The sequence below is a fragment of the Mesoplodon bidens genome (genome assembly GCF_964165515.1).
Source record: "Mesoplodon bidens genome assembly, chromosome: 6".
Taxonomy (NCBI): domain Eukaryota; kingdom Metazoa; phylum Chordata; class Mammalia; order Artiodactyla; family Ziphiidae; genus Mesoplodon; species Mesoplodon bidens.
In genome coordinates, this window is record NC_138162.1 from 7,188,441 (window position 1) to 7,204,000 (window position 15,560).

At 37.8% G+C, this 15,560-nt stretch overlaps 1 protein-coding gene across 1 annotated transcript in view; it reads right to left on the reverse strand.

Annotated features, from left to right (window-relative positions):
• Window positions 1-10,887, reverse strand: part of NUP188 (nucleoporin 188) — a gene marked incomplete at its 5' end in the record, with an annotated part of 38,327 nt that extends 27,440 nt beyond the window's left edge. Inside the window, 8 exons of the mRNA XM_081238220.1 lie at window positions 92-303; window positions 2,468-2,587; window positions 2,725-2,817; window positions 5,834-5,878; window positions 6,359-6,439; window positions 7,006-7,090; window positions 9,699-9,772; window positions 10,756-10,887. Of these exons, the coding sequence (XP_081094346.1) occupies window positions 92-303; window positions 2,468-2,587; window positions 2,725-2,817; window positions 5,834-5,878; window positions 6,359-6,439; window positions 7,006-7,090; window positions 9,699-9,772; window positions 10,756-10,887 (842 nt within the window). The remainder of the gene's footprint in view (window positions 1-91; window positions 304-2,467; window positions 2,588-2,724; window positions 2,818-5,833; window positions 5,879-6,358; window positions 6,440-7,005; window positions 7,091-9,698; window positions 9,773-10,755) is intronic.
• Between the last annotated feature and the right edge of the window lie 4,673 nt (window positions 10,888-15,560).

The following is a 15,560-nucleotide window of genomic DNA, read 5'->3' on the forward strand; positions in this document are numbered from 1 at the left end:
CCCTCCCTTCACCCATTCACAGGACCACTCTAATATCAATGCTCTAAACTCTAAACATTGTACAAGTTCTAAGACCTCAATTCAGACTTACCCAATCCGATCCACAAAAGGATCCATGGTCTCATCTACCAGGTGCCTGTTGGTCTGCCTACTACCAAATCCTTGCTCTTTAAACATCTTGGTTAATACCAATAGGTCAGTAGATGCCATCTCAAAGTATGCATAATAAAGGAAAATAATTTCTAGCAGCATGGATTGCTCCCGAAGGCACTGAACAAACCAGCGAGACACCTGGCGCTCAGTCTGCACAACCAATGAAGAAAAATGGGAGAGAAATAAAGTCAGATTTTAAAACACATTTAAATTCTTCGAGTTATTTTTATTAGGTAAAACATGTATAAAAATAAGATTAAAAAAAAAAGTATCCCTCCCTACAATTCCTACTGCCCAGTCATCCAAATCTATCCCCAGAGGCAACCACTGTTAGAGGTTTTTGTCCTTCCTTCCAATAATATGCCACACGCATTCATTCATTCCGACTGGTAGTTGCTGGCGGCCAGGGGTCACAGACTAACTGGAAACTTACTGGAGAGACAGAAATGTTCTATCAATATATATTGATCATGAAGGTGGTTACTGCATATAACTATACACAACTGCCAAATTCAAACTGTACACTTAAAATGAATGAATTTTACTGGATGTAAATTATACCTGAATAAAGCTGAGGGATGCTACAGATTTGTCATTTACACAGCATTTCATGTAAGTGTGAATGTATCTATAGGATAAACTCTTAAAAGTGGAACTACTAGGTCAAGAAATATGTGCTTTTCAATTTTTAGATATTGTCATAATGTTTTCCATTAAAAAGTATACAAATTCAAACAGCAAAGTATGAGTGCCCATTACCCCATCCCTTGGATATGAGTGTTGTCATGTAAATATGTATTTCATTTGCCTGTTTTTCTGTTCGGTTTTGCTTATTGACTTACAGGCGTTCTTTCTATTTCAAGAACCCTTTATGCTATGAGTTTGTCTTTTGACTTTGCTTATAGCACTATTTTTGGTTTTTTGCCTTGTAAAAGTTTTTGATTTGATGTTGCCGGGTTTATCTTTTCTTTTTTCTTTTATGGCTTCTGAGTTTTACTTTATTTTTATTTATTTATCTATTTTGGCCACACGGCACTTAGTGCTCCAACCAGGGATCTTAGTTCCCCGACCAGGGATGGAACCCGTGGCCCTTGCAGTGGAAGCGCGGAGTCTTAACCACTGGACTGCCAGGGAAGTCCTGTGTTTTACTTTAAAAAGTCTTCTCCAATCCAAAAAAAAATAAAAGCAAAACTACCTCCCTTGTGTCTTCTAGTATTTTTATAGTTGAATTTTTTAAATTTAAATCATTGATATCTCTCTGATTTTCTTCTGGTAGAAGGAATGAGATAGAGATACAGTTTGATTTTTCTCCAGATGGCTACCCAGTAGTTCCAACACCATTTATTGAATAAACCAACATTTCCCCATTAATTTGAAATGCCACCTTTATCATACATTAATTCCCTATCAGCATTTGGTCTACACTAGACTTTCTACTATGTGCTATTCATCAATCTATTTATTCATGTACCAATGCCATGCTTTAAATTATTTTAGTCTTATTATCTAATAAAGCTTATCTTCCTTTCTGAAAAACTTCCTGGCTATTCTTATTTATTTTTCAAATGAATTTTAGAACCAGCTTGTCTAGTTCCAAAATAAAAGGCAAAGCAAATACTTGTTAGTATTTTTTCTAGGATCACAGTAAATTTATAGGTTAAAGAAAGAAAGACTGACACTTGGTGCTGAGTCTTTATTTTCAAGAAGGTGCCATGTCTTTCCATTTGATTATGACTGTTTATATCCCTTTAGCATTTTAAAGTTCCCTTCATTTAGATTTTGGATTATAGTAAGCTTATTCCTGAGAAATTTATGCTTTTGTTGCTATTACAAGTGAGCTCTTTTCTTCTATTAAATATTTTAAATAGCTACTGTCTGTATTTTGAATTGTTTTAATAAACGTAATAATAATAATAATAATAATTTCAAAACAAAAAAGGTCATGTTCTAATCTATAAATGCACATTGGTTTAAGATTTAGGATAAAACAATTAGACTAGTGTCACACACTTAATAGATAATGATAATAAAGAAGATGAAATCTTGGGTTTAGAGTTTCATTAACCACTAAGAGAATATTTCAGGTAAGAAAAAAAATAAATTAACTGGAGAGACAAAGTCAAGGGGAAGGTCCAAATTAAACACCATTAGTTAAAGTCAGTGTTTTGATTCATATCACATGTTTAAACTATTCTAAAGAATGATAATTTATAAATGTTTTAAGTTCATAGGTGAATAAATAACTTAACCTAGAGCTCTATGAGCAGATATACAATTCTCCTGAGCTTTACAGGAGGGCCCAATAACCACATACCATGAGGTTTCCATGTGTCTCCCATGTTGGTGCTTCAGTTTTATAAAGCTCTTCAAATTGCTGTCTATAGTTTGTAACTAGTTCCTTTTCCAATTTATCAACACAGTCTGCATATTCAACCTTAAAAAAAAATCCAAAACAGTAACTTATATGTTGAGTAAAAGGTAAATATTCAAATGAACAGAAATATGAATAAATTATAAAAAAGGATTGAATTTTACAGGGTAAAGAGAAACAAGAGGACTAAATGGGCTTACCCTATAGGGGTGTCTTTCGTCTTGGAAATAAGTGAGAAGGTGTAAGACACAACGAAGAATACAGGTTCTTTCTTCATAGTAATAATCTGCAATCTGGGAAGAACCCAAAGATTCAAAATCAGTTACTCACCTTTGCATAGAAGATATTCAATTTTAAATTTATTGATTAAAAAAATCACTTAAAGATGTGAATGGGGGACTTCCCTGGTGGCGCAGTGGTTAAGAATCCACCTGCCAATGCCGGGGACACGGGTGCGGGCCCTGGTCTGGGAAGATCCCACATGCTGCGGAGCAACTAAGCCGGTGTGCTACAGCTACTGAGCCTGCACTCTGGAGCCCGCGAGCCCAAACTACTGAAGCCCGCGCACCACAACTAGTGAAGCCCACACGCAGAGAGCCCGTGCTCCACAGCAAAGAGAAGCCACTGCAATGAGAAGCCCGTGCACTGCAACAGAGTAGCCCCGGCTCGCCGCAACTAGAGAAGGCCCATGCGCAACAGTGAAGACCTAATGCAGACAAAAATAAATTAATTAATTAAAAAAAAAAAGATGTGAATGGAAAAGTTAGATCTGTGTAAATAATCACAGAAATGGAAACAGTGTTAGGCCAAAAGAAAGCAAAAGACCTTCATGAACTAGGATACAAGTAAAGTTATACAAGATAAAAGGAATTATTTAAAAATATAAACAAGTTTTCTAGCATGATTTCTCAGTTGGGCATTCAAGTAATACCCAATGCTATAAACTGACAGGCCAGGGACTTCCCTGGTGGTCCAGTGGTTAAGAATCCATCTTGCAATGTAGGGGACACCAGTTCGATCCCTGGTCAGGGAAACTAAGATCCCACATGCCGTGGGGCAACTAAGCCCGTGCGCTGCAACTACAGAGCCCACACGCTCTGAAGCCCACAAGCCGCTAGAGTGTCCACGTGCCGCAACTAAGACCCAATGCAGAGCTTCCCTGGTGGCACAGTGGTTAAGGATCCGCCTGCCAATGCAGGGGACACAGGTTCGAACCCTGGTCCTGGAAGATCCCACATGCTGCAGAGCAACTAAGCCCATGCTCCACAACTACTGAGCCTGCGCTCTAGAGCCCACGAGCCACGACTACTGAAGACTGCGTGCCTAGAGCCCACGCTCCACAATGAGAGGCCACTGCAATGAGAAGCCCGCGCACCGTAATGAAGAGTAGCCCCCACTCGCTGCAACTAGAGAAAGCCCGCGTGAAGCAACAAAGATCCAACTCAGCAATCAAGCAATCAATCAATCAATCAATATTTAAAAAAAGACCCAAGGCAGCCAATAAATAAATAAATAAATAAATATTTTAAAATAAATAAATAAACTGACAGGCCAAATACATGAAAGCAAATATAAAAATACCATTAGTATATGTCCTAATTGCTTGTAACTGATGTACCCAGTTCTCACTAAATACCAAATAGGAAACTACTTCAGATGTCATGGTCAAATTCCATGCTAAAATGAGATCCTATGCCCACTCTCACCAGTTCTATTCAACACAGTATTAGAAGCCCTAGCCACAGCAACCAGAGAAGAAAAAGAAAAGGTATCCAAATTGGAAGAAAAGAGGTGAAATTGCTATTACATGCAGATAACGTGATACTATACATAGAAAACCCTAAAGATTCCACACAAAAACTACTAGAACTGACAAATTCAGCAAGGTAGCAGGATACAAGATTATCATACAGAAATCTGCTATGTTTCTTTACAATAACAATAAAATACCATAAAGGGAAAGTAAAAAAACAATCCCTTTTAAAATCACATCTAGATAATCAACAAGGACCTACTGTATAGCACAAGGAATTCTATTCAATATTCTGTAATAACCTATATGGGAAAAGAATCTGAAAAAGAATGGATACATGTATATGTAAAACTGAATCACTTTGCTGTACACCTGAAACTAACACAACATTGTAAGTCAACTATACTCCAAAATAAAATAGAAATTTTTTAGAAAGAAAAAAAAAAAAGAAAATCGCACCAGAAAACAAAAACAAAAAACTTAGGAACAAACCTGACCAAAGAGGTGAAAAACTTATATGCTGAGAACTATAAAATATAAAACACTGATAAAGGAAATTGAAGATGATGCAAAGAAATGGAAAGATATCCCACGCTCTTGAACTGGAAGAATTAATATTGTTAAAATAGCCAGACTACCCAAAGCAATCTACAGATTTAATGCGATCCCTATCAAATTACCCATGACATTTTTCACAGAACTAGAACAAATAATCCTAAAATTTATATGGAACCATAAAAGACCCAGAATTGCCAAAGCAATCCTGAGGGAAAAAAACAAAGCTGGAGGCATAACCCTCCCAGACTTCAGACAATACTACAAAGCTACAGTAATCAAAACAGCATAGTATTAGCACAAAAATAGACATATGGGGACTTCCCTGATGATCCAGTGGTTAAGACTCCACACTTGCAGGGGGTGCGGGTTCGACCCCTGGTCAGGGAAGTTCCGCATGCCATATGGTGCGGCCAAAAAAAAAAACCAGACATATGGATCAATGGAACAGAATAGTGAGCCCAGAAATAAACCCACACAGCTACAGTCAATTAATCTTTGAAAAAGGAGGCAAGAATACACAATGAAAAAAAGATAGTCTCTTCAGTAAGTAGTGCTGGGAAAGCTGAACAGCCACATGTAAATCAAGGTCAAAGATACAACACTTCCTCACACCACACACAAAAATAAACTCAAAATGCCTTAAAGTCTTGAATATAAAACATGACACTATAAAACTCCTAGAAGAGAACAAAGACAAAACATTCTCTGACATAAATCATAGCAATGTTTTCTTAGGTCAGTCTCCCAAGGCAATAGAAATAAAAGCAAAAATACACAAATGGGACCTAATCAAACTTACAAGCTTTTGCACAGCAAAGAAAATCATAAAACAAAAATACAACTTTGGGGGTGGGGGGAGATAAAGGAAGAAAGATAAAGAAATTTAAAACTTCAAATTAATCCTACTGCATTTAAAAAAGCCAGCAATGCTCAGAACACGGTCAAGAATCTGTTGCCCAATTTTACATCAAAGAATGGAAATGGTGACTAGCACTGACCTTCAGGATTAAGGCCTGGCTCTGCCTCTCATCTTGCAGTACCGTCTGAAAGAAAAAAGAACAAAGAGCCATCTTATTAGCAAAATCAATTAACAAAGAAAAAGGTAAACATCTTTACCTTACCCTTCAAGATTATAATTGCCCGTTCATTTCTGGATACATTTTTTTACCTAAGTGTATCCAAGTCTGTGCTCAAATCCCTGCCCCTCTCCTCCGGCCTCAAGTTCCTCATATATAAAATCAGGGGCTGGAAAGGCTAGATGTTGTCTCAGGTCCTTTTCAGCTCTGACATCCCGCAATTCTATGATTAACATGTCAATCTTTGACCTCTCGGCCCCTCCAAGTCTGAGGACAGACCTCGACTTAAGCATATGTTTTTTAAAGCTTTACAAAGTCTTTCCTGAGAATGGCTGTATCTGATCACCTATCTCTGTTGCAGAGAACTGGTACCAAAATCCTGAATTATCTAAAACCAACAAGGAAAAGGTTAAAGGCAGGAGAAGGGAGCTGGACATAACTACAAACCTTTAGTGAGTCCCTAGTACCTCTGTAATCCTCTTGAAGGTAACACTGGAGTAACTGCACGCTCTGTTCTTCATCAAGACCCTGAAAACAGAGGTTACAAGGGAAGAACAGCCACCTCAGGTCAGAAACCACACAGAGCACGCAAAGCAATCTAAAGATTTGTTCTCTAGAATGAACACGGAACTTGAATAAACAAAAATTATTTTAAAAGATTTCACACAACATAATTTTAACCCAAATAGGAGAAAAAAGGAGCAGCCACTGACATGTAATTTACATGCCAGTTAAACTTACATGTCAGAAACAACTGTGCTTATTCACCAAGAACATTAATATAGCAGCAGGCATGATCTGGGTTTCCAAAATGAAAAGGAAACAACTACATAATTAAATACAATCTAGGCGACTTAAAGAACACCCCAAGTATGCTGAAGAAAACTCTATGATATGCAGTAAACAGGGTCCGGCAACTTGACTTGTGGCTTTTAGCAAGAAGAGTTGCAACTTGCGCATTTTTGAAATATAATATGCTCAATTTAATCTCTAAAACTGAAATAAACTGAATTTTCACTAACAATCACTAACAACAAAACCACGCATATCCACCCTGCAGGTAATAAACAGAGCCAGTGCTAATTTTTACTCACCAAAAACTTGCTGATTCTTAAACCCAGTTCCTTCAGTGGTGAAGCTACACCTTTATTAGCTTTCACTTTTTCAGCTGAATTTGGACTATGAAAAGAACAGTGAATCATTTCCACATTCTCAATGACCCTCTAGGGGTTTAAAACAAAAATATTAAAGATATTTTTACCACAGACCTTTTTCTGCCTTTTAGGTGCCCATAAAATACACACATGCGCGCATGCGTGCACACACACACACACACACACACAAGTTCATCTCTACAGACTTTATAACACAAAACTATGTCTAAGTAATAAATACAGTATATGTCTGTTACAAACTATAGTTATAACTATATTACTTGTAGATCTACTTAGTTACATTAATTATTTTTGATCCTTATAACTATCCTGGAAGGTAAACATTACTATCCCCATTTTACAAATGGAATTACCAACACTTAGAAAGAATACATAACTTACCAAAAATCCCACAGCTAATAAAAAGTTGAGGTGAAATTTAAAACCAGGTCTGTTAGTATACATACATATATTATCTATGTACACTCAGAAGGCCTAGAAGCTATGACATTCCAGTAGCAGCAAGCACACCCAGCACCCAGATCTTTATTTCTAATACTGTTCTCTAACAAAAGGTATCAGGACTCCTTGGAGAAATGGCTGATTCTAGAGCTGGGGTGGGGAAAATACCAGATGAGCCTGGAGCATCTTGCCATGCCAGAAAGTAAGAAAATACTCAGAAAACAAAAGCATGGGGACATGTCAAAACCTCAAAGAATGCCCAGTGGACAAAGCTGGAACAAAGTAAAAACAAAGTATGAAATACATACGTCTATAATGATCTAAATAAATGAATGAATAAACATATATATAAATAAATGGGGAAGAAGGGAAAAATTTTCCTTACAGAAGGAGTTCCAGTAACACACATATATGCTACCCACTTCAGGAGGTAGTTTAATTCCACTACACCCACACACTGAAAGCGGGCTATACTGAGTGACTCACTTCCGAAAAACAGAGTAGGGAAAGAGAAAAGAGTGACTTTACAGGAGAGATACTTGGCAAATGCTACCTTCCCCAAGTGAGCAAGGTTAACATCACCAGTGACTTCATGTGGCTAACGTGTCTCCTCTGCCATGGTGTGATAAGAATGGTACTTCACCTCCGTGTATTCTTTCCAAAAACCCACAACCTCAGTCTAATAATGAAACGAACCCCAGACATCAGACTTCCGAATTGAGGCTATGCCACTACGAGACACTTGACCAGTCTCCTCCTCAAAACTATTCAAGGTCATGAAAACCAAGGCAAGACTGACGTGCTGTCACAGCTAACAGCTAAGAAGACATGACAACTGAATGCAACGTAATGCCCTAGGCTGGATCCTGGAACAGAAAGAGGCCATTAAAAAAAAGGTACAAGTGTTTAAAAATCTGCGTTACATTCAAAGTAAGCCTGCAGTTAAAAACAAACAAAGTCTGCCAGACTTTAAATCCCACGCTACTACAAAGGGAACTTTTGTCTTTAAAAAAAGAAATTCATACCACAAATGCCCATTCTGTGAACTAAAGCACACTGTTGTGGGATTTTTTCTTTTTTTTCAGAGAGACTCTCACATTTCACAGAAAATCCACAACACAAAGGCTAGTATAAAGTTAAACAATAAGGTCTGAAAGAGGCAACACAGAATGATGATTAAGAACACAGACACTGGAGTAAGACTGCCAGGTTCGAATCCTGGTTCTACCACTGACTAGCTGTGTGACCTTGGGCAAGTTACTTAACCTCTTTGTGCCTCAGTTTCCCCAACTGTAAAGTGGAAACAATAATAATAAAAATACCTAAATGTGATAACGTAGTGCTTATCTTCTTTTTTCAAGTCCATATATTCTGGATACATAGTAAAGTATTTATAGATAAAATAACATGATGTCTGGGAGTTACTTCAAAATAATTATGGGGGAAGGGTTAATAGATGATCAAAAAAAGAAAGTTCTTCACTAACCTAAGAGAATGAAGATGGAAGGCGAAGATGTACTAAAATCAACAGGTGTTCAGAAGTAGAAGGGAAATGAGGGCAGCTTGAGAACTATGATGCATAATAGAATGGGACCTGGACTAGGAATTAAGATAAAAGAGTCTTCTTTCTTAACCACTTTCTATTTTATCATTGTTCTTTTCCACTGCCGAGCAAAAAAAACCTATACATTCAAACAAAGAACAAAAATAGTACCTATCTCAAAGGGCTGTTGTGAGGATTAAATAACTTACCGTACGTCTACTGCTTAGAGCAGTAACTGGTACATAGCAAAAAATACGTGAGTGTCAGCTGCTATTTTGTGTCAGCATGGTTCACTGCTATATCCTAGCATTTGGTGCTGACAGTCTCTCACACAAACATGATGGACTGAAATAAGTATTAGGAATCTTAATTGAGTATTTAATAAATCCTCATCCCTGGATACTAGGGTTATACAATGGATTCAACAATACTGTATTTCCAGAAGGAATTTCCTTTTCTTCCACAGAGAGAAAAAAATACGCCCTGCTCTTGCTCCCTGGTTAGCCAAATTATATACCCTCTGATCTACCTAACCCAGTACTATCACAGAATCCTACATGAGGGTGGCTTCATCTGTGTCAGGTTCCTCAGGGGAATTACTCAAATGAGACCCACAGAACAGCCATACCTGGGAGGTTTGTAGTAAGACAGCCCTTCTAATAGCCGCTGCCAATGTGTATTCAGCTCTGCCTCAATCTGATGCTGGAAAAGAAGAAGGAAATTATGCAAATGCAATGTTAATCAGATTCCAGGATCACACTGAGGATAACATATTCCTTTGAGTCTTTTTAATATGCATTTTTCCCCACAGTTGAAATAATTTTGGATATAGAATTCTGTAGCCTGCTTTTCTTTGCTTAACCTTCTCACATAATGATTTAACCTTATTATGAAAATCTTGATAAACATCCTTTCTAGTGGTTGCATAATATTTTATCAAGTGGCTAGATCATAATTTATTTACCATTCTTCTAATGTTAGATACATGTAAGCTGGCTATAATTCTTTATTTATATGAATAACACTATGGTAAAGAGCTTTGTGCCCAAAACAATTTCCTTCTTTTAAAATATATTCTCAGATGTGGAATTATCAGATGAAGGCATATCAAAAAATGTTAAGGCTCTAAAAATGACGTTATATTATGTTAATTACAATAACAACACTAGTAATAATTATATGTCATCTTAACACTTTAGCCTCACAGAGTCAGAACACTCAGGGATCCACATGAAGAACTGTTCTTTATTGATTATATACTTGGAAATGTCCTAAAAACCTCTGCCTCTGTGACCTAAGCAGCTAGCTAAACAGAAAAGGAAGAAAAGGCAAGTCAATATGAGACAGAGAAAAGGCCTGAGAATCTTTGTTAGCCTATGGTAGTAAAATGGTGTTTGTATCCCTACTCTCAGCAGCCAGTCAAGTAGCACTGGTATCTTTTCAGAAAAGGAATCACTGAGGTACAAAGAAAAGTGGAGATTTAGAAAACTTCAACAGCTAGGCTATAAGACACACTGCATTTCAGCAAAGAGAAGTGGGGAATGCATAATGCCTATTTTAGGAATAAAATAGGAATTAATTTTAGGAATAAAAGGTGTTTATTTCCTATTTCAAAGAGAAGGGCATTTTTGGTAATGTAAACTACACAAAGAACCACAGAATCCATTCAAGAACACACCACTTACCAGTTCTCTCAGAGCTGACCTTCCAAGCAAAATTGTCCACAGTTCTCTACTACTCCTAAAAAATGACAGAAAGCAGAGGTAATCTTGCTCTTTCGGAAAAAAAAAAAAAATGTATATTTTAGAATTAATGAATTACAGTACATCTTCTATGCTAAGAAGATGCCTCAATTTAGTATTTCTATCTCCTCCCTTCTCATTAAAATGTAGTGACCAATAAGGAACAAAAATCCAGAAAAAGACTAATCTATTTCAGGACCCCCAACACCTTCAGAAAATTTTCTAAGTACATGACATAACGCACTTTCTCAATCCAGTAAAGTCTAACAGTCATTATGAATGGCACTACGTTCATTCAATCATTAATGAATTCCCACTAGGTACCACATGCAGTGCTGAATACAGGAGATAAAAAAACACACGTGAGGAGCAGGGCCAGGCCTTGGTGTCAAAATGGCGGCCTCCAGGACAGCTCACACCGATGAGTATCCCCAGTACCTCCACCACCAGTGTCCTTGACCCCACAGTGAGCCGAAGCTGCCCCCCACACCGCGCCTCCCCAGAAGGCCCTCCAAGACCATCGACTCATCATTCAACAATAGGCGTATTTCTGGAGAAATGTGGCATCTCTGGGGAATATGGATAGAGTGATGGAAAAAACAGTGGCTGTTCAAGGGTTTATCATATACATCTTATCAGAATCTACTTCAGATTTATATTAACTTAATTCCAGTAAGATTCCAAAAGTGAGTCCTTTAATGAATGTACATCACAGCAAGAGGAAGCAAAAAAAAAAAAAAAAAGAAGGAACAGAGTGAACTGGTGAATCCATCTCCCAGAATACGCTTTGTCTTCTCTCTAGCCATGGAGCCATGGAAGCAACTTCTGCTTCCGACATTACAAAGAATTTTCATATATCCTTTGCTCAGATTCAGCAATTATTATTTGTTTTATTATTTTCTTTCTCCCTCTTTGTGTGTGTGTGTGTATAACTGTATTATATATACAACACAAAAATGCTCATATTTGTGTACCTGTACACACACATATTTTTCCAAAACTATACAAAATTGTATTAGAGATATCATATTCCTTTATCCCTAGACACTTCAGTGTGTCTTTCCTAAAAGCAAGGACAACTTCATACATAGTACAACAACTGAAATCAAGAAATTTAACATTGATACCAAAAAAAAACACCCCCACACACGAGATATAGTCCCTTCCCTCAGGGAGCTCTTCAAATATATTCCCAACCATGTGCTAACCCCAGTTCCTTCCCTCATCCATGGAAACATGTTTTGTGGTTCTTTTTTTAATCTAGAATTAAATTTCAAAATGTAACCATTAAGAAATTCTCTCAAGAAAGGATTATGGGGAATTCCCTGGTGGCGCAGTGGTTATGAATCCGCCTGCCAATGCAGGGGACATGGGTTCGAGCCCTGGCCCAGGAAGATCCCACATGCCACAGAGCAACTAAGCCCGTGCACCATAACTACTGAGCCTGCACTCTAGAGCCCGTGAGCCACAACTACTGAGCCCACGTGCCACAACTACTGAAGCCTGCGTGCCTAGAGCCCATGCTCCGCAACAAAGAGAAGCCATCGTAATGAGAAGCCCACTCACCGCAATGAAGAGTAGCCTGCACTCACCGCAACTAGAGAAAGCCCACGTGCAGCAACAAAGACCCAATGCAGCCATAAATAAATAAATAAATGTAACAATTTTTTTTAAAGTCATAAAAAAAAGAAAGGATTATAAAAAGCATAGGGATTATATTTTGGGAGATCCTAAATAAGCCCTAGAACAGTAACCTGCAATAATTAACACTGCTTAGAAAGCCTATTTTCAGAGAGACGATGAAAAGGTCCTAATAAAATATACTAGACAGTTAACAAGAAGAATGTAAGTTATATTAACTATGAGGATAAATTGAAAAATCTTTTCCCCATTAAGACAGTAACACAAAGCACTAACCCTATCTATTTAAAAATGTTCAGGATTTTCCCATCAAAAGAGGATTAAAGACACCTAAAAATTATAAATCTTTCCTAAAGGTTAATGCTTTTAAGAAAACAACTTCAATTCTGCTGAATCAATAATCACCAACTCCCACAACTTCACTGTGGAATCACGAATCATCTTTCTGATAACGAGAGCATTCACTATTCAAAAATTAGGAGATTAGATCCAGTTGATGAAACAAACATATCTCTTTGTACTGATAATCTATATTAAAAAGTACGAATAAGCCAAGCCCTAAGAAATTAAAGACAGAAGCAAGCTCACTATTTAAAGAAATTTATAGTAAATGCTGGAAGAATGTCTTTTTAAAGAGAATAATTATCATCTAACTTACTTGTTTGATAAATCTGAATTAGCAAAAAATAAAGGGGGGGGGCTTTAAAATGGCATATGCTTTTACTTTACCAAGGATAGCTTCTGGTTTGCACAAAACAGATTAGATACCTATTATATAATAAATAGCTAATAATGGGGCTAACACTACATCACAATTAATGGAAAGAAATTTATCATTAATTGAAGGCTTTTGTATGCCTGAGCTAAATTATTTTTTTTTTTTTTTTTTTTTGCGGTACGCGGGCCTCTCACTGTTGTGGCCTCTCCCGTTGCGGAGCACAGGCTCCGGACGCGCAGGCTCAGCAGCCATGGCTCACGGGCCCAGCCGCTCCGCGGCATGTGGAATCTTCCCGGACCGGGGCACGAACCCGTGTCCCCTGCATCGGCAGGCGGACTCTCAACCACTGCGCCACCAGGGAAGCCCGAGTTTGGCTTTTTTATATTCCATATGTAAGTGATATCATATAGTACCTGTCTTACTTTGTCTGAATTTTTAAATTTTCCTAACACCCTCAAGTTCCATCTGTGTTGTCTCAAATGGCAGGATTTCATGTTTCTCACAGCTTAATAATATTCCTTTGTGTATAGATACCAAATCCTCTTCATCTCTTATTCTGATGATGGACACTTAACTTTGTTTCCATATCTTGCCTATTGTGAATAATGCTGCAATGAATGTGGGAGTCCAGATATCTCTTTGAGATAGTGATTTTATTTCCTTTGGATATATACTCAGAAGTGAGATTGCTGCATCATATGGAGTTCTAATTTTAATATCTGAGGACCTCCATTCTATTTCCCATAGTGGCTGTTCAAATTTACGTTCTACCAACAGTGTTACAAGCGTTCCCTTGTAGGTCAAGGATTTTTTTTTAAATAAATTTATTTATTTAAAAAAAAAAAAAGAACAAAAAGATGTTCTAGGAGTGTTTCTCAAAATGTAGTTGGTCCTCAGCCCAAACAGCAAAATCAGCTGGGAACAACATAGCAACATTGCAGAATCCTGGTCATCACCCAGAGCTACTCTTTCTCAGAGGCTGGGCATGGGAAATCTACATTTTAAAATGAGTACTCAAATGAATTCCTAAATTACCACTGCTCTAGGGCATCAGCTTGTCTCAGAGGAGCAGGTAAAAGACCTGGTCAGTACAGATCTTCTTTGCCTTTTTTTTTTGTTTTTTGTTTTTCGGCTGCTTTGGGTCTTTGTTGCTGCACGTAGGCTTTCTCTAGTTGTGGAAAGTGGGCTTCTCATTGCTGTGGCTTCTCTTGTTGCAGAGCACGGACTCTAGGCGCGTGGGCTTCAGTAGTTGCAGCACGCGGGCTCAGTAGTTGAGGCACACGGGCCCTAGAGCGCAGGCTCAGTAGCTGTGCTGCATGGGCTTAGTTGCTCTGCGGCATATGGGATCTTCTCAGACCAGGGCTCGAACCCATGTCCCCTGCATTGGCAGGAGGATTCTTAACCACTGCGCCACCAGGGAAGTCCCGATCTTTGCCTTTTATGCTTGATATAGTGACTTTTTTTTTGGGGGGGGGGCGGGGAGGAATGGGGAGAAAAAGATTCTGCTACAAAACAAAACTGGAGATAGATCACTGCCCTAGAGAAATACAGTAATTTTTACACTTACTACTTAAAAGAAAAAAAGTTAGCTATTTCTTTAGAAATTAAGACTCTCATTTGCAAAACTAAGTTATATTATGGTCTTTTTGTTATAAGGTGTCAAAAACAATAATGTTTCTTGAGAATGAGTTTGATAACAAGATTAGCCAACATTTATTGAGCAGTTATGTAAGGCACTGTGCTAAGTAAGTCTTTAATGCTTTGTCTTACTGAATATTTCAACTTACTTATGAAGCAAATACTATTATTATCCCCATTATCTCATCAGGAAACAAAGGTTTCAGAGTGGTTAAGTAACTTCTGTTAGACCACAAAGCTAATTTATAATAGAGCCAGGGCTTGAACCCAGGTTTGCAGGACTCCAGAGTTCAATCGTTATATTACACTGCCTCAAGCTGCACCCAAGAATTTCATGCTGCAAGCAGGCAAAGACTGAGGCGAAGCCTTCTGTCCTACAGTGGCAGACCATTCCCTAACACAGCGACTGGCACACAGGAGAGGCTCAAAATATACATGCTGATGAGCAAATATTAAAGAATAAGAATGATAAGTCCTTTTTAGACCTGGAACAGAAAAACTAGAAATAACAAATATTATATGCAGAAGTGTCAACAGAAGGCAGAATAGAGGAGAAAACAGTGGTTTATCAGGAAGGGAATCCTTGTGGAAATGAGTGTTACTGGATCCTCAATTCCTACACATTTATGGTCTAGGAATAATGGGGATCCAAATAAATCTAAGACCTTCACGATACTCATAAGCTTAGTGTTGGGAATGATAAAGGATGTTAAACATACCTTACACAATCAGCAAAAAAGTAGAAAGTACC